The sequence below is a fragment of the Callithrix jacchus genome, chromosome 17 (genome assembly GCF_049354715.1).
Source record: "Callithrix jacchus isolate 240 chromosome 17, calJac240_pri, whole genome shotgun sequence".
NCBI classification, from domain to species: domain Eukaryota; kingdom Metazoa; phylum Chordata; class Mammalia; order Primates; family Cebidae; genus Callithrix; species Callithrix jacchus.
In genome coordinates this window covers 56149995-56169544 of record NC_133518.1, presented here as the reverse complement: position 1 = coordinate 56169544, position 19550 = coordinate 56149995, and the positions used below count along the sequence as shown (strand labels likewise).

Genomic DNA, 19550 nt, shown 5'->3' with positions numbered 1-19550 from the left:
GAGAGAGTGAGTGCCCAGCGAAGGGGGAAGCTGCTTGTAAAACCATCAGATCTCGTGAGAACTCACTATCATGACAACAGGATGGGGAAAACCACCCCCACTGCCCGATTCAAGTATCTCCACCTGGTCCTTCCCATGATATGTGTTGATTATGGGAACTACAATTCAAGATGAGATTTGAGAGGAGACACAGCCAAACTATATGAAATCTTTTATGGCCTTAATACTGTTTCTCCAAGTTTAAAGAAATATTTTCAAATACTCTTTATCAACATATTTACTTCTTAGCAAGTTTTTCTGAAAGTCTACTTCGTTGTTTATGTATTTAGTGGAAATGTGTTTTGTAATTGTCTAAAATACAGCATTAGCATTGCAACTCTTTCCCAGGAACATGCTTTTGAGATCCAAGTCGTCTATGGTAGAATCTCAGAGGCCATTAGTAGCGTTCTTCTTAATATCTGGAGCTTCTACCCTCCCCCAATAAAGAGTACATAGTACTGGACATATTAGGATAATGTGTGAAGTTGGCATAGCTCAATGCAGTCTATTACTATTGCTGGAAGATGAGATCATAGCTTGTATCTTATTGTTAGTCATTAGTAAATGAGGGCATATAAGATACCCAATAATTTCCTTAATTAGGGCAAATTAAATTACTTCTATAATAAAATAGTCATTTTTAGTGCAGTAGAAGCTTATAATTTTAGAATAGGAAAGGCCTGTGTATCATCAGAATAATCTAGGGAACCCTTTAAACTAGAGCCCTGGGCCTCACCCCCAAATATTTCAATCTCTTTTCTCTCTCTGCCCCCACTTACCCCCCTTTCTTTTCGCCTTCCTTCTTCTGCCCCTTCTCTCCCATCTCTTCCCCCCTTCCTCCCTATCTCTCTCTGTCTCTCCCTTCCTCCCTCTCTCTCTCTCTCCCCTTCTTCCCTTCCTCCCTCTTCTCGTATCATACACATGCTACCTATATACCTGTTCCCTTGTGATCAGATATGATCTGGTACCATCCCCTTCTTGTAATAGATGTGGATGGTAGGACCCAGAAATATTAATTTTGCCTTTGAATTCTGTTTTCTTGATTGATTCTGGCCTACTTACTCTTGTTATATTTCTGAGACATCAGGTAGCTTTATATCCATAGAGTACCTGGATAAATGACAGTCATACTAAATAGAAATATTTGGATTTGCACGCTATTATGTGTTACCTTAGTCTGTTTTGTGTATCATAGCAGAATATCACTGACTGGGTAATTCATAAAGAAAATAATTTTATTTCTCGTAGTTGTGGAGGCTGGGAAATCTAATATTGAGGTGCCAGTGTCTGGTGAGGGCCTTCTTGCTACATTATCCCATGGTGGAAAGCAGAAGGGCAAGAGAGTGCATGTGAGAGATAGCAAGAGATTGAACACATAGTATTAAGCTATTTTATAGTCAGCATTAATTAATTCATGAGTGGAGAGCTCTCTTGAACTAAACACCTCCCACGAGGCCCCATCTTTTAACCCTGTTGGATTGTGTATTAAGTTTCCAACACATGCTTTTTGATGGACACATTCAACCATAGCACATATTAACTTAAATTGGGTAATTTACTTGTGATTTTCTTTGAAATTAGTCCCTGTTTCCCATTTAGTGACAGAATCAGTAATGAATTCTTCTTATAGCTTGTTTATCTGTTATTGGTTTGTGCGTAATAGTATATACTATCATACATGTTAGTTTTAGTTTATTAATAGATTGACCATGGTTTTAGTTTTTTGTCTTTTGACCAGTTTCAAGAAACATTTACGTATCTTAAGTTCATGAAATTATATGGCTTTATATTTCAAGGCTGTAATTTTATTTAAATTTACCATATTCCTTATTCTCTTTAAATATTTTATGTTTGGTAAGATCATTATCAGGAAGGACATTGCAAGGGCTTCAAAAGTCTTACCATCCTCATATAATTCATAAATGTTTTCAGAAATAATGCTTTTTAATTGCTAAGAAGTAAAATGTCACAATATTCAATTATTTAAGTTATGAGGGAGTGTATTCTCCTTGTATAGAACTAGTAGCCTTTTACTTTTATTCCTCTGCTAGAACCAGTATTATAAATACATTGATTAAAATGTTAATAAAAATGGTAGCTAACTTTTATTGAGGATTTATATTGTACTATATAATACACTAAGCACTTCACATGCATTTATCTCATTTAATCTTTCTTACCACATTTTGTGGTAACACTGTTATTTTCTCCATTTTACAGATGAGGAATCTGAGCTATTGAATGGTTAAGTAACAGAACAAATAAATGGTTGAATCTTAGCTTTTAATTATGATGCTTTAATGGCTCTAGTTCCTGATTTCATTAAACTGTATCTGTCAGTTTAATTTTACCAATACAGTAAAGTTTACTCCAGGAAATACTTTAAAGTTTAAACAGAGATCATCAAGAGTGTATTTATTCATTAAAAAGCTAAAAACACTATGTGTTTATATAGACCCCACCCGCAAAATTCAAAAACTCTTCCTGTCTTTGCAGACTGGCTCTGTGCCACAGTAGTTCTTTAACATTTTGCTAAGCTTGCAATCCACATGTAGTAATCAGCTTTTGGTGGAAGCTTAGGGTCTTCTCAGTTACCTTCTGATCATGCATATTGCTTTGGGCATGCACATGGCCTTGTACATTTCCCTCATACACATGGATGCTTTTGAATGTCTATGTTTCAATTGTAGTCTTTTGCCTCAGGCTTCTCTGGGTTATAAGACCTTGGACTTGGACTATTGGGATAATGCTGGAATAAGACTTTGGGGGACTATTGGGAAGGCCTGATTGTGTTTTGAAATATAAGGACATGAGATTTGGGAGCAGTCAGGGGCACAATGATATGGTTGGACCGTGTCCTCACCCAAATCTTATATTGAAACGTAGTTCCTATGATCCCCATGTGTTGTGAGAGAGACCCAATGGGAGGTAATTGAATCATGAGGGTGGTTACGCCCATGCTGCTGTTCTTGTGATAGTGAGTGAGTTCTCACAAGATCTGATGGTTTTATAAGGGGCTTTTTTCTTGTTTTGCTCTGCGCTTCTCCTTGTGCCGTCATATCAATTAGGATATTTTTGTTTCCCCTTTTGCCATGATTGTAAGTTTCCTGAGGCCTCCTCAGCCATGTGGCACTGTGATTCAATTAAACTTCTTTCCTTAACTACCCCGTCTCAGGCAGTGCTTTATAGCAATGTGAGAATGGATTATATATTGGGTTTTTAGTTTGGCTTGTTGTGTGTTCTGTTGATGTCCGCAGCTTCTTCTAAGTTAGCCTGACAGAGAAAGGCATCTTGTATCATCTTTCAGGTAGCCCTTACACAAGTTAGAACATATGTGCACAACAATTTGCAAACATGGTTCCCTCTTCCCTTTGAGAACAAAGTATCAGACTCCCACCCTGGGAAAGTAGCTACCCACTTCCAGACTGCTACTGTGCCAGGGAGGGGGTGGGGCAAGGGCAAGTGTAAACACCACAAAATTTTTAAGTTATCTTTTTTCTTGATTCAGTGTTCATTTGGTTTGGGTAAATTTTTGACCATTTGTCACAGCTTTTACAAAGTCCTGAAAAGTACCTTTTGTTTTCCAGTGTTTTTGTAGGAGAACATGTACTTGGAATTTCAAACTCTGCCATCTTGCTGATGTCATGCTGCTTTCTTTCTTTCTTTTTTTTTTATAAGAATTATATTAAAGGTTTAAGAGAAATAACAAAACGTTATTTTCTCAAATTAAAATGGGCTACTTGAAAATGTGCTTAAAACTTATGAATTTCTGTTTTACAACTGAGTTTTCATTATCTACCACAATGATTTTAAAATATTTAGAGGACTAAATATGGCTATTAAATCTTTAAATAGCCATATTTAACAAAGAAAATAGGAAATTATAAAATTCATGAGTTTTCTGTATTGACTCTAGCACTGGCTTTTAGATCTAATGAGTGGTCCTGTATTTTTAGCATAAATAATTAGCTTGGGGTGGCTAATGGGTAGGCTGATTTCTCAAATGAGGTGACTACCATATTTATAGATAATGCTGAGTCATTATGCTTTGCTTTCACTGTGTGTGTGAATATATTTTATTTACAGATTTTTAAAAATCATTTTTTTCAAAGTATTTTAAATTTAACTAAAACACTTCATTGGTATATACTAATTCCTTTAAAAGACTCAAAGGCTTTCAGGACTTTACGCTAAACTCATAGCTTTGTTTTTATCTTAGTTTGAACCAAGTCATTTCCCCCCATCTAACTATTAAATACCTGACTGTGTATGTTGACAGTTCTCTAATGATTCAAAGTTAAAACCTTTTCTTTATTATGTAATACTTTTCAGAATTCATACCTAGTGTGATGTGATACTCTAAACTTGATATTTTCAGATGTAAACTGAAGACACATTTGAGTAGGTGTGATTATTTATAGTGTTATTCTGGCTGTTTTTAACTTAACCTAGTTAAAAAATCTCTGGTTCTCTCTTCATGAACTAGATGTTTGTGTATAGAAAAATACTACAGAAATCTATTGTAAACCTCCCTTTAGAAAAATATCAATAGTACACAGACAGGACCAAAAATGTTCTTTGCTAAACATCACCTCAGTTAAAGCTAAAAGGGAGTCTGATATCCCATTCACTCTGTTTAGAAAGTTACGGTTATACATAATGGCTTAATAAGTTAGACACACATGTTAGAAATTATTATTATGCAATGTTATGCATTTTCTTTATAATTTAAACTATCAGCATATTTTTGCAAATGAGCAATTTATTTTAATTGTGCATATTATGAACCCATTAAAGTTGCTTACCAATTAATGAGAAATGAATGTTACATAAATTTCAAACTTATGGTCATGAGTAATCGATGAATTGTTCCTATAGATAAATGTTGTACAATGTTATAAATATATAGTAACACAGATATGTTTTTTATTGCATATAATTCGTGCATATATTCAAAATATATTCAGTAAAGACATCTAGATTGTTTTACTGGCTAGTTTACAGTAGATACTGAAAAACCTTTAAAGTTACACCTGTATTCTAAAAATTACTTAATAGGTAAATTACTTTTCAGGTAAGTAAAAGGAATTCTGTTACCTTAAAAACACATTTTAGGTATTTGTGCTGTTTAATCACAATAGTCTTTGTGTAAGACTACATTAATACTGTATTTCTGTGTGTGTGTTTGTGTGTGTGTGTATGTATGATCCAAATATAGTCTCTGCATCCTTGTTACGGTTCTGGCTACCTGATAACTTAGTTCAAGGATCAGAAAAGCAAGTAAAAACATCATACTAAACTCTCTTGCACCCTCTGTTGTTATTTTTGGGAAACACTACGTGTATGTTCCCATGATTGTATTGTCATTACACTTACTTAAATCTCTTATAAAATTAATACTTATTTTATTATACTTACCTCCAAATCAGATTCAGTAGTAAAGTAACACTTGTTTATTTCCCAAACTGGTGAAAGTTGTTTTCTGGTGTTACAGATATGTTTTTTATCATATTACAGCTTAAATGAAAAATGAGCCTTTCTGTTTGTCTTCGATTTCTCCTAGTTACCGGTTTTAAGCCCCTCCAAATGTTTCCCACCAAGGAAAATGTCTGCAGGATGTAGCAAATTGTATACACAATTTTACAGAGTTACAGATTCTGTCTGTTCTTTTGTAAACCTTTCGATAGACAGTTTCCTTCCAAAATAAGAGTCTGGAATCGTTCATACTAAAATTAAGAATTTATAATTGTAAGGAACAGATGTTTTCATAAACATTTCCTATAATTAATTTCAACTAGAGGATTGAGGGAACAAAGCGTTTTTCCCGCTTCAAAACTTTATTGCCTTTTCCCCATATAGCCAACTCTGAAATGTTTTCTCTAATATTGTTAGTGAAACAATTGTACTCCTTATTTGATATGTTTTTGAGAAAGAAAACCTGCTTTTTTTCCCTATTACTATTTTTTGCTACTTGAAAGTTACATTTAATGTGATATTTTCATTTGGAAACAATTATAAATTAAAGAAAATCTTTATAATATGATAAAACCTGGTTGTTTATAAAACCAAAAGTCTCTTAATTATTTGAAGAATTTAATATTTGATCTGATAAATATCAGCCTAAAGGAAGAAGTATTCTGTTGGTGAGATTTTGCATGTTTAATCATAATCTTTAGTTTTAAGGAGAAAAGCTCATTTTAAATGTATAATATAGTGCTTATTCTATGCTGATTATGGAATGTTTCACAGGAAATGTCTGCAAGCTGTTAAATAACATGTGTTGTAGGAAATTTTCATTTAGCAAGACAAATTTTTTTTTTACATCTTTTCAGTATATTATAATATTATTAATTTTTAAAAGAAAATGAAGGGTGTTGTATGAGTAATATTACCATACCCATGTTTTCAAAGAATTAGCAACAAACATATACCTAGCTAGGTTATTTTTAAACATTTATGTTTTCGGATTATTTTCTTGTATAAATTGTCACCATTTTTAAGTGTTGTAATCCATTTTAGGATTTTTTTGTTTTTTCAAAAAACAAAAAAAGCTGGAATACTATTTTGAAAAAAGAGTAGAGTTGAAAGTTTAATAAGTGTGCTCAGTCCAGTTCTCCTCCTCCTGAACACTGACATAGCTGCACATATCTCACCAAAGTCTCAGAAAGAACCACTGTTCTTGTATCTGTCAACTATAAAATATGTAAAGAACGAAAGGTAGCTATCATTAAAATTACGTTTCAGCATTCAGTACCCATTTAATGAGTAGCATAATTATATAAGCACAGTACCTTAGGTACTATATACTCAATCATTAAAAATAATTTCATCTTTAAAGTGAAAGCTCTGTAATTACTGTTCGATTTATCCACGACCACTGTGATGATTTCCTGTTGTACCTTTGATTGTTGAAAGTGTATTAAAAGTATAAATTAAAATTGGATAAATCATTGTTATTAAGCTATAAATATTATAAAAATGAATATAATCTGATGTTTCAAAGTTACATTATAGGAATTAGGAGTATAAAATGTAATCACATGCTAAACTTTGTTTTGAAGAACAAATTACATTTTTAATAGTGGTATACTATGATTTCATAGAAACTATACTTTGAAGTGTATTTTTTAAAAATGAAGCATTAAATTTCTGTTAATAAGAATATATAACATTGGGGCATTGGTAAGCATTTTTTTCCAACTTTAGTACATTTACTATTATTCTATAATCTTTAAATTGGTATGTAAAATTTGTTCTAAATTTGATTTTATGAATATGACAGTTTCTTGAGTAAATTTTCTCTGAATGTTTGATATTATAGGAGACAGATACCTTTTGATACTGTTCCTTTTTCATGTTTTAAATTGCAGAACTTTTGATAGTTAAAACCTAAGGCTAATAAAGTTTTTTAAAGAATATTAAGGAAGGCATATTAAAAGCTCATTAATTAATCACTACTTCTCAAGTTGGCTTTTTATTTCTATCTCTGCTTACTAAATTCCTAGAGAGTGTCAAACTAGGACCTGGAAAATCATCCGGGTCAGGTCTCTACCTGCTCTCTTTTCACAGTACTACTGATCAGGATGGGTGACTTGGTCAACAACAAAAAATTGCCTTTCTTTTTAAACACTGGTTTATTTTGTCTGTGATTCATAAGAAGAAAATGTTTGTATTATGCTTCATTTGTTCCTGATAGCAATTACTTTGGTACTGTTACCATCTAGTCTAGGATTGGCAGTGGTTTATATTTTGGCATCAAAATGAATTTTTTCCCTAAAAAGCTTTGAGTACAAAAGATAATTTGGGGAAGGGGGAGGGGATATGTGCTTTTTGACTAATACATTGCATAGAGCTTTTACAGCTTTTCAACTGAAATATTCAGTTTAACTCCATTATTTCAGTGTTGTAATTTTTTTCTGCAGGAGATTCAAATAAAAATGGAAGAAGAGCAAGTTCTTCTTTAGACTCTGAAGGGACTTTTAATTCTTATAGGTAGGTGATGAATACATATATACATAATATTACAAGGTAATGTATAAGATACATAATTATATAGGGTTTTGATCTTAGAATAGTAAGGAATCACTACTTGTGTTTTTAAAAAAGTGACCAATGTAAAGAATACTGTGTTATGTTATTTTCTGCAGAATTATAAATTACAGAAAAATACAATATTCAAAATTCTTGAGTAAATGCACTTACTGCAGTATCTGTTGTTACCCAATAGTAGGGTAATTAGAATGAATGCACATGACATGTAGTATTTAGCTTCATTATAATCCATTTTTGTCTTTGTTTTTCCAGTGTATCTGTTACAGTACTAAAGGTTTCTTTTAATTTTCCTGCTAAAGTATAGTACCGCTCATGAGTGCCTAAGAGAGCTTAAAATGTAGTTCATGGTTGAATTAAGTGCTGTTTGCTAATATCCTGTTTAAGTTCTTCAGCAAATAGAGCTATTACTTCTCAATTAGTAATTTTTTAAAAAGGATGTACTAATTAAGAAAATATGAATTTTACCTAGTCCTTTTTAAATATTCTCCTCATAACTTGAATTTTGCTTAGTAAATGTTTATGAAATTTGTACCTTATATCTGGAAAACTCAGGAAGAAGAAAGATTAAAGTATTTTCAGTAATACTTGAATATTTGTTTACTGAATGAAAATGGTCTAAGAAGTTGGTTATTTTAGGAAGAAAAGTGCAAATTCAATAATGATACATTTTAACATTATAGATGGCAATGTGGATTCTTGAAGAAACAATTGGCCTACATTGTTCTTATTGTTAATTACTTCTGCTACTTGTGTAACAACACTATAAAATACATGCAAGAACCACCATGTACTTGAAAACTAATTTGAATGTTAAACTGTATCTCCTTTTCTGTAATAAATAGGGAATTTATGCTTAGTTTATATTTTTATTTGGATACATATTATATATACTTAATTGGAACTGTGTCATTTATTTCTTCAGATTTCAGGTGGGCTTTTAACATTTAGAGTAGGGCCTTTTATACCAGAGGCACTTAATAGAAATGTAGTAAATGAAACACTTTTTACAATTTGTTTATGAATTTCAGAAATAAGGTGTCACGGATACTACAAAAGGATTTTGTTCCCATGGTGTTCTAGAAGGGTATTATCACAGCAGTAAGGTCATATATTATTGTTAAATTTTCACTGTATCCATCCTACCTTATAAACTTGGAATTGTCCATGCTTTTTTAGTCCTTCAGTATAATATAAAGCTTGTAGTTGACATATTAAACAATAGGTAGAATCCCCTATTTGAGTGTGTCACAACTGATCATAACAATAACCAAAAAAAGCAAATATGAAAGATAGTTACATAAATATTAAAATATGACACATAACAGGAATCTTAATATTATATGAAATCTATGATGGTGATTTATTAGATATAAATACAATTAAATGAGACAAAAAGAAAAAATATTGTATTTCAAAGGAAGGAAAATCCTTTTATATGTGTATAAATTTTGTCAGTGAATTATATTTTATGATTACATTTGTAGTTTAGCTAATTATAGTAAATAGTGGATATATTATAAAGAGAGATTTTTTTAATTGTACTTTGGACTCTGGGGTACATGCGCACGTCCTGCATCCTACAGGATTGTTGTGTAAGTACATACATGTCACATCCCACGCACTTTACCGTCACCTACATCAGGCATTTAAAGAGAAATGTTTTTATGTGAAGGTATAGTACTATCCTGTGAGTTTTTTGTTCTTGAATAAAGTATCTTAGTTTTATTAAATGATAATTGTAATTTGAAAATGAACTCCTATTGTAGTTTTGCACAATAAATACTAATGTTGTTTAACTATTTTTAATCAATTTCTATCATCGATTAAAAATGACAGGCATTGGTTAAAAATCAGTGTTGTAATGTTAGAATATTAATTTATTGTTGCAATTAAAAAGGCAAGATAAAAACTCAGGTAATACAGTAAGTAAAAAATGGGCTTTTAACAGTTGACAGGCCGGTGCTGTTGTTAAATACTATTATAGTATCTAAGGTGTAAAATGAATATTTTTCTATTCATTATGCAATAGCTCTTATAATATAATGAGCTTACTTGTGAATTTGACACTTGGGTTAAGTGTAGAATTCATAGAAGCACAGCTCTGGTATAGCTTCATATTAAGGTTAACTGACAAAATCTAGGAATTGTTACAGAATCACATTAAAAGGCAGTAGAATTTTCAATAAAATTTACTTTTGAAAATGAATATTATTCTTCATTGCCATTATAGCTCTTTAAACTAATTAGAAATAGGTTATTAGAAAAACATAAATGTTGCAACCCTCAGATGTCCTTTTGCCTAACAATTCTACATTCATTCGTATTATTTAAACTGCCTCTGAAATCCTAGCCTTTCTTCACAATTAGACAATGCAGGCCTTAAACCTAGTACTCATACTTTATATATGCTTGTGTCTAGGTTTAAGATTTACTTTAGTTTCTTATCTATCAAATGGGCATTATAATGCCTAACCTGTTTCCGTCCCATAACTGTTTTAAAGACTTGGGTAATAATGTATAAAATAAAGGCCTTTTGAAAATCTAAATGCAAAGTCATAGTATTAATTATTTTGTGCTCATCTCATATAAATGGGTGCTTGTGTTCACTATCCAACACATATACCCTTTTCTAACAACATATGTTGAGATTTTATTAGCTTTTGAATTTGGTCTTGAATTGGACAATCAAATTTGTATCCTTTCTATTATTTGTATTATTATCTAGTAGATTGTCAGTTTCAAGAAGGTATAGTCTCTGGGGGTTTTGTTTGTTTGTTTGTGTTTTTAGAGAGGGTCTCACTTACCCAGACTGGAGTGCAGTGGCACTATGTCAACTCACTGCAGCCTCAACCACCTGGCCTCAAATAGTCCTTCTGCCTCTCAGCCTCCTGAGTAGCTGGAACTACAGGAGTGTGCCACCACACCTGGCTAATTTTTGTGTTTTTTGTAGAGATGGGTTTCACCATGTTGCCCAGGCTGGTCTCAAACTCCTGACTTCAGGTGATTCACCCACCTCAGTCTCCCAAAGTGCTGGGATTACAGATGTGAGCCACCACACCAGGTCTGTTATTTAAAATAATATTTAAACATAGTATGTTGGTTCAGATCCTGATTCCAAATACTTTGAATACTTTGGACAAGTCTTACCCTCAGTTTCTTCACCTTCACCTTTGAAGTAGAGATGATAAAATAACAGTTGATATGAGGCGTTTAATAGAATAATGGCATATGGTAAATGCTGAATAAATTTTAGTTGCTTTTATGTTCCAGACAATGTCATCATCATCATTGTCATCATCATTAACCTTTTGGTATTATAGAAATTGTTACAGTGATCTAATATACCAGAAGGAAGATAAAAAATATGTTCTAGGCCGGGCGCGGTGGCTCAAGCCTGTAATCCCAGCACTTTGGGAGGCTGAGGTGGGTGGATCACGAGGTCAACAGATCGAGACCATCCTGGTCAACATGGTGAAACCCCGTCTCTACTAAAATTACAAAAAAAAATTAGCTGGGCACGGTGGTGCGTGCCTGTAATCCCAGCTACTCAGGAGGCTGAGACAGGAGAATTGCCTGAACCCAGGAGGCGGAGATTGCGGTGAGCCGAGATCGCGCCATTGCACTCCAGCATGGGTAACAAGAGCGAAACTCCGTCTCAAAAATAAAAAAAAAAAAAAAAAATATGTTCTATAAGAAAATAAATGTTTGTCTGTTAGCAGAAAGAGTGCCTAAGAACAAGCTTAACTTGAGTTTTGAAGCTCTCAATCTCTAATACATATTTTAGGTTACCTTTGTATAACAAATTTGAACACCTAGTAAGGATGAAAGGAAGATGTTTTACTATAAATTCAGAGATGATATCTGGAGCTTTGACACATAGTTTTAAAATTTAAAATGAATGGACCCTAACTGTAGCTTTGTGTGTCTAATATTCATAGTCTTTTTTCTTTTATATAACTGGGAGATTTACTTTTGGATTTATATCTTCTTTTGATCTTGCTTCATGGATTCAGATAGAGTACAGCTGCATTTAACTCCTGTGGCCCCAGTGTAATTATTATATGATGGTTGAGTAATAGTCCAGATACTGTTTTGGAAATTTTGGTTAAAATTAGATTGCATATCTCTGAACTGATTTGCAGATGATGCATTAAAATGGAAAGTTTGTGAGGCTTGAGAAGATATTACTGGTTTTGTGAAATATATCTTGTGCTTTTTAAAGACCAATGTTGTCTGCCAGATTATTTGAACTTTCACTGTTACTTATTTAACCATTAAAACTGAGAGAAGAACCTTAATGGATATGAAAGAAGAAAAAGTAGTTACCTGATTATCAGTTTTCTGATGTTTAACTTAGTGACTGTAGCACAGGGCCATGCCTCTCCTCCTCTTCCCAAGGGCAGCTGACCTTCTCCTCACCAAAAGAGGCAAGCCCCTTGCCAGCACATATGACTACAGACTATTACATTAATCTGTTTAGCTGTAGTACCAGCTGCTTGCATGTTTTTAATTATCTTATTAGATGATATAACAGTGACCTATGAAATAAATTGAAGGTGAACATTTAAAAACTTGTTTTATTACCCTATGTTTCTAAGTATCTTTTTGATCAAATTATAACTTTTCTCAAAAGTTTACAGGAAGTCTATATAGTTTTTGAGTCAAGGTAATGCTTTTTTTCAGATTTTTAAAATATAATGTCATAATTTCTAATATATAAAAGAACTTATTTGTTGCCTCATTTATTGATAAGCTTTTTGTGTTTATATAGCCAAAAATCTGTGATAAACTTGGCTTAATAGTCAATTTAGTTAGAAATAACTCAGATCAGTTATTTGGCATTCTCAGGGAAACTCAAAATATTGCTTAATTTTCGTACCTCATCTTAGTTTTGTGTAAATGGCTGAGGATAGAATATAAATCATTGTAGATTATTTTAAATTGAATTTGTACATTGTATTTATTCCTAATTTTCTAGATTCTGTATAAACTGTGATAAATCATCTAGTTAAGTATTTTTTTCAACTTAATTTCACGTGGCATTTTTATATTTTCCAAAGCTGTACTCTTAAGGAAAACTTACGGTCTTTTTCATCCTGACAATTAGATACTTTAAAAATAATCATTTGGAAATGCACTGCTGACTTCTGGAGACACAGTTCAAAATTATTAACACCAATGATGCTCAATTACAAGTCGTAGCCAATAAACTGAAGATTATAATTCCGTTAGGAACTTTGATGTTGAATTTTTTAAAAAGTACTTGAATGCTAAAAAGATACACAGATACTTCTGTGTATGTTTTTAGTTAATAAGTCCTACACCTGGGCTAGTGGAGTGACTTGAGACTTTAAAAATTTATACACTGGAATACCAGTAAACTATTTATTATTTATGTTTTTTTTTTAAAGAAAACATAATTTTGGCTTCTTATTTTTTCTTTAACAAAATATTGTATTTCGCATTTGAAAAGAAATTTTATTGAAGAAATAAAGGGAACTTTATATATATATATTTTAAAGTTATACACACACACACACACAGTTTGTTTCATTCCCTTTAAGAAGAAACAAAGGCAGTGGTATTCTAATTCTTTTTTTTTTTTTTTTTTTTTTTTTTTAGGCGGAGTTTTGCTCTTGTTACCCAGGCTGGGGTGCAATGGCAAGATCTCGGCTCTCTGCAACCTCCGCCTCCTGGGTTCAGGCCATTCTCCTGCCTCAGCCTCCCGAGTAGCTGGGATTATAGGCACGTGCCACCATGCCAAGCTAATTTTTTGTATTTTTAGTAGAGACGGGGTTTCACAATGGTGATCAGGATGGTCTCGATCTCTTGACCTCGTGATCCACCCACCTCAGCCTCCCAAAGTGTTGGGATTACAGGAGTGAGCCACCGCGCCCGGCCTCTAATTTCTTAATATTTATCAGACCTTCCAAAGTTGCCTCCCTTTCTCAATATAGTATTTCTATATATAACTGACTGAAAGGCTGTTCAAGTTGGTAAAAAGTTCAAGTAGGTATAGCCTTTTAAATCTAAAAGTTGTCTTTTCCTGTGTAAGAAAAAGTACATTAATTTGAATTTTTTTAAATTAAATTAAGTGAATTTTAAAAATTAGGCCTCACGTTTTAGCACAAAGATTTGTATGTATCTTATTTGCATATAATCAATAATTTTGGAGGATGTGGGAAATATCTTTTCATCATTTACATTTATTTTTAGTATAGCACCTTTTACATTTGTATGTAAGAGTATTACATATCTAATTGAAATAACAATGAAACAGTGATTCAGTATATTAGAGTGGAGATAATAGGGCAGAAACCTGTTTTGGATAGCAAGATTTAAAATTCAGGTATCTGGATTCTAGTGACACCCTTAGAGTGATATAATTTTGTTAATCATGTTATCTTTAAGAATATTGGCTCATTAGACGAGAGCAGGCACAGTGGCTCTCACCCATGTACTCTCAGCACTTTGGAGGCGGATGTGGGTACCCTCACTTGAGGTCAGTTGTTCAAGACTAGCCTGGCCATCACAGTGAAACCCCATCCCTACTGAAAAAACAAACAAACAAAAGATTTAAAAAAAATCATCCAGTATGGTGGTGCATGCCTGTAATCCTAGCCACTCGTAGGCTGAGGCACAAGAATCGCTTGAACCTAGGAGACAGAGGTTGCAGTGAGCCAAGATCACACCACTGCACTTCAGCCTGGGTGATAGAGTGAAACTCTGTTTCAAAACAAAAACAAAAAGAAAAAACAATATTAGCTCAATCAGTTTATTTGCTAGAAGTTATGTTAAAGATGATAGAGACCAATCTGAATCTACCATCCCTCTTCCTCACCACTCAGTCCTCTTAAGTTCCTAAGGGCTTGCCATTTTTATTATTTTCCCAGGAGTTCCTAGCTTAATAAGTAGAAGAGGAGGAAGGAAGGCCTTGAATTAGAGCTTCTTTCCTGATTCCTTGAGTCTTGATTTTCTGGTTTTGTTATATTGCCTGTATGTTGTTGAGTATCTGTATAATGTTAAGATGTTCTTAAAAATAAATACATGATTTAGGGAATCAATTTGGAAAAAACACAGTCTTACCACTGTAAGCTTAGGGAAGGTAATTAACCTCTCTGATTCCTAATTACTTATCTGTAAAATTGAAATGTTACCATCTGTATTGCTGAATTGTATGGAGCATACCTGTTAAATGTGTAAAGAACGTGGCCCTTTTCAGCAAAACATAGTAGGTAACTACTGTTAGTTTTTTCACCTTTCCTTTTCCTCTCACTTTTCTAAAATTTTTTTAAAGTTATAATTAACTCTCTTATCTGACAAAGTTGGCCCTTGCCTCAGAAAAGTTAAAAACATTTTTTTTTAGGTCTACAGTGGCAATAAATGAGTATTTAAAGAATCAGATGTATCTATAGTTATCTATAGAGTATATAGGAGGAACTTTTATATAATCTCTTCTTGTATTTAATCTCATCAAATTTTCTTGTATCTTGTTTGTTCTTATATTTGTTCAAGAAGCATAACGACCTTTACAGTTAAATGATCACTTCAGAGAGCACAGAATGTGTAACCTTTTCATTTTTTAGAAATTAGAGTCATATTACCTTTTGTTCTTACCTCCATAATGGAGCCTCTTTTGAGTAAAGAAAAAAAATCACATTTGAATGATGAATACCTCTTCTTGAAGTAACTTATTATTTTTATTATAGTATCTGTGCTTCTTTATAGTATACAATCTCTCTGAACTAATTTATTAATTACTTAAGGCTTTGAAAATATGTTACCTTCTATTTTGAAAAATCAACTGATTTGTTTGCATTTATAGTCCTAATTATCAGCCCACACTGGCTTGAGCATACATGTTACAGTTTGAGTTCTTTTCCTTTAGAAACCCCTTCAAGCCCTTTTTGTTATCTGTTGCCAGGCTTTAGGGGAAATTTTTTTTCATGTTTGTTTGTTTACATAGTCAGCTGAAAGCCTGATTATCCAAGGCTGTGTAAATGTTTATCTTTGAAAAGACAGGCATACGTTTGAAATGTGAGGATAAGCTGCTTTGAGTCAATCAACACAGAGTCCCTTCCCCTGGACACACTTCTGTTTCCCTCTGGTGTTCCCAGGTGAAATGCCTTGCTGTCAGCCCTATGGATCACTGTAATATATATTAGCATGCTGCACTGTTTGGATATGGTGGTGAAATATAAAAAGTCAGTTAAATATTTGCTCAATAAAATGGAAGTATGAGAAAATAATTCATAGAATTATGGTACAAAAATAGTTAAAAATTTGAGAAAATACATAGAATTAAGGTTCAAAAGTAGAAAGTTTTTTTTTAATTTACAAATATCTTGCTTATTTATTTATGCATTGGTCTGCTTTATAGTCATAGTTAGCTCTATATACTACTTAATTTCTTATTGTCTATTTCACAATTTGAATGACTCAAATGATTTAAGGGAGAAATTTCTACAGAATATTTAGGAGTTAATATTTAACATATGTCTATTTTTTATATCAAATTGTGTTGTCTTTTGGTGCAAAGTTGTAGTGGTTGATAACATTATTTCCTCATTTTTAATTCAGAGCTTTTTCATGAGTGCTTTTTTGACATTTTTTTATATGGTTTTTCCTTTTTTTGGTTCAAGAGAGCTAACTTACCTTCCATCATTATGTATATCTTTGTTATACTCCCATTATAGACAAACTAGTGTGCTAAACCATCACAACACAAAGAGGAATTAAACACAGACCCTGCCCTTGGGGCACTGATGATTTAGCAAGGAGACAAACATGGAAGCAACTAACCTAACTGGTATTATAAAGGAGTCATTTATCAAGAACTAGGGGAAGGCCAGGCTCAGGGGCTCATGTCAGTAATCCCAGTAGGCTGAGGTAGAAGGATCACTTGAGCCGAGGAGTTGAAGACCAGCTTGGGCAAAAAGCAAGACCTCATATCTACAGACAGACAAACAAACAAGTCAAACTTTAAAAAAAAATAGCCAGGCATGGTGGTGCATACCTCTAGTCCCACCTACTCAGGAGGCTTAGATGGGACAGTCACTGGAGCCTGGGTGGTTGAGGCTCCAGTGAGCTGTGATCATGCCACTGCACTCCAGCCTTGGTGACAGAGCAAGATGGTCTCAAGACAAAAACCAAAAACCAAAAAACAGAACCAAGGGAAGGCCAAATGGTTGGGGTGGTGGGTGGTAGGAGGAAAATCTGTTTGCTAGGTGTTCTGTGGGGTTGGCAGGAGTTTCAGGGAGGCAAACAATATGTACAAAGACAGTCTTCATTTTCCACTCTTCAGCAATGCATTCTTTTAGATTTCTTTTGCAGTATATTAGAATGGGTAGGTTTCAGTTTGTCGAAAACAGAGAGATTCTCCAAAGATACTGAGGTTATTAGAGGATTTGCAGATCTGGGATATGCAGGCTTTGGGAACCATAGGCATGTCCAACAAGGTTGAGGCAAGGGGAAGCTTTGAAAGACGAGAGGAAAGTACACAGTTTGTTTTGAAACAGAGAGCTTTGGTTACAGGGGCTTATTGCAGGAACCGACACCAGTTCATTAATGGAAACAGTTTGTCTGGCAAGTGTTCTTGCACATCAGCTGGCTATCCTTGTACTAATGTAGCAAAGTACAGTTTAGAAAGTTCTTGGCAAAAGTTTTTATTATAGAAGGATGTGTGTAAGAGCCCTTCAGAGAGTCTTTCTAATATTTCTTCAGCATATGTGCATGAGGGCTCTTCCTTCTGAACCTGTCTATATGGTCATCTCTTAGTATTCTTGAGGATTGGTTCCAGGGCCCCCATGGATACCAAAATCACAGATGCGCAAGTCTAGCAGTCAGCTCTATGGAATTGGAAAGGATAGGAAAAATCAGCCCCTCTGTATCCATGAGTTTGGCATCCTAAGAATATTATAGTCTTCGTCTGTGGTTGGTATAAACCATGAATGCAGAATCTCATGTATAGAGGGCCAACTGTACTTTCATTAGGGTTTGACACAAGTGATCTCATTTTGATTTTGACAACTTTCCCATTTAAACTTAATCATCAGTGACAAAATTATGTCCTTACTATGAAGACCCCTGATGTGATCCACACAACATCAGTCTTTACATATGTATCTTTTTCACTGTGGTGACAGTGTTTCTTTATATGAACTGCTATTTGGATAGTACTTAATTTTTAAAATTCAGTATATCATTATTTTGTTTTTTGTTTTTGAGATGGGGTCTCACTCTGTTGCTTAGGCTGGAGGGTAGTGGTGCCATTTTGGCTCACTGCAACTTCCGCCTCCTGGGTTCAAGCGATTCTCATGTCTTCGCCTCCTGAGTAGCTGGGATTACTTGGGGGTGTACCACTGCACTTATCCAATTTTCGTATTTTTAGTAGAGGGGGGTTTCACCATGTTGGCCAGGCTGGTCTTGAACTCCTGACTGACCTCAGGTGATCCACCTACCTCAGCCTCTCAAAGTGCTGGAATTATAGGCATGAGCCACCACACCTGGTGATGTATGATATATTTGAACTGATGATCAAACATTTTAACTGAGAGTTAAAATATTTTTTATTATTTATTTACTTATTTTTATTTTATCTTATTTTATTTTTTGAGACAGAGTCTTGCTGTGTTGCCAAGCGCCAGGCTGGAGTACAGTGACACAATCTCGGCTCACTGCAACCTCCGCCTCCCAAGTTCAAGCAATTCTCCTGCCTCAGCCTTCCAAGTAGCTGGGACTACAGGTGCATGCCACCACACCCAGATAATTTTTGTATTTTTAATAGAGACAGAGTTTCACCATGTTGGCTGTGATGGTCTCGATCTCTTGACCTTGTGATCCTCCCGCCTCAGCCTCCCAAAGCACTGGGATTACAGGCGTGAGCCACCATGCCTGGCCGATTTTTATGTTTTATTTTTGAGATGGAGTTTCAATCTTGTTGCCTAGGCTGGAGTGCAATGGTGCGATCTTAGCTCACTGCAACCTCTGCCTTTCAGTTTCAAGCAATTCTCCTGCCTCAGCCCCCGAAGTAGCTGAAAAATCAGTATGGGCTGATTTTTCCTATCCTTTCCAATTCCATAGAGCTGACTGCTACACTTGAGCATCTGTGATTTTGGTATCCATGGGGGCCCTGGAACCAATCCCCAAGAATACCAAGGGATGAATGTAAAAAAGACAGGTTCAGAAGGAAGAGTCCTCATGCACATAGGCTGAAAAAATAAAAATAAAAAGCCACCATGCCTGGCTAATTTTTTTTTTTTTTTTTTTAGTAGAGATGGAGTTTCACCATGTTGGCTAAGCTGGTCTTGAACTCCTGACCTCATGATCCACCTGCCTCAGCCTTCCAAAGTGCTAGGAAAGGTGTGAGCCACTGCGCCCAGCCAAAATCTTTAAATCACACAAAATTTATTATGAAACAGTTGATAATGATACAACTGAGAATAATCAGCGTTATGTAC

The 19550-nt window shown here is 34.1% G+C and overlaps 1 protein-coding gene across 50 annotated transcripts in view; it reads left to right on the top strand.

Moving 5' to 3' along the window:
* Positions 1-19550, top strand: part of TBC1D5 (TBC1 domain family member 5) — a 562606-nt gene that overhangs the window by 285424 nt on the left and 257632 nt on the right. For 44 of the 50 annotated variants that reach the window (XM_078354367.1, XM_078354358.1, XM_035278742.3 and 41 more), the window contains one exon: positions 7962-8031. The exons of the other annotated variants lie outside the window; for them this stretch is intronic. Coding sequence is in view for 37 of the 44 variants with exons in the window: in XM_035278742.3 (XP_035134633.1) it covers positions 7962-8031 (70 nt within the window). In the remaining 7 variants the exon portion in view is untranslated. The remainder of the gene's footprint in view (positions 1-7961; positions 8032-19550) is intronic. 50 annotated transcript variants of the gene reach the window in all.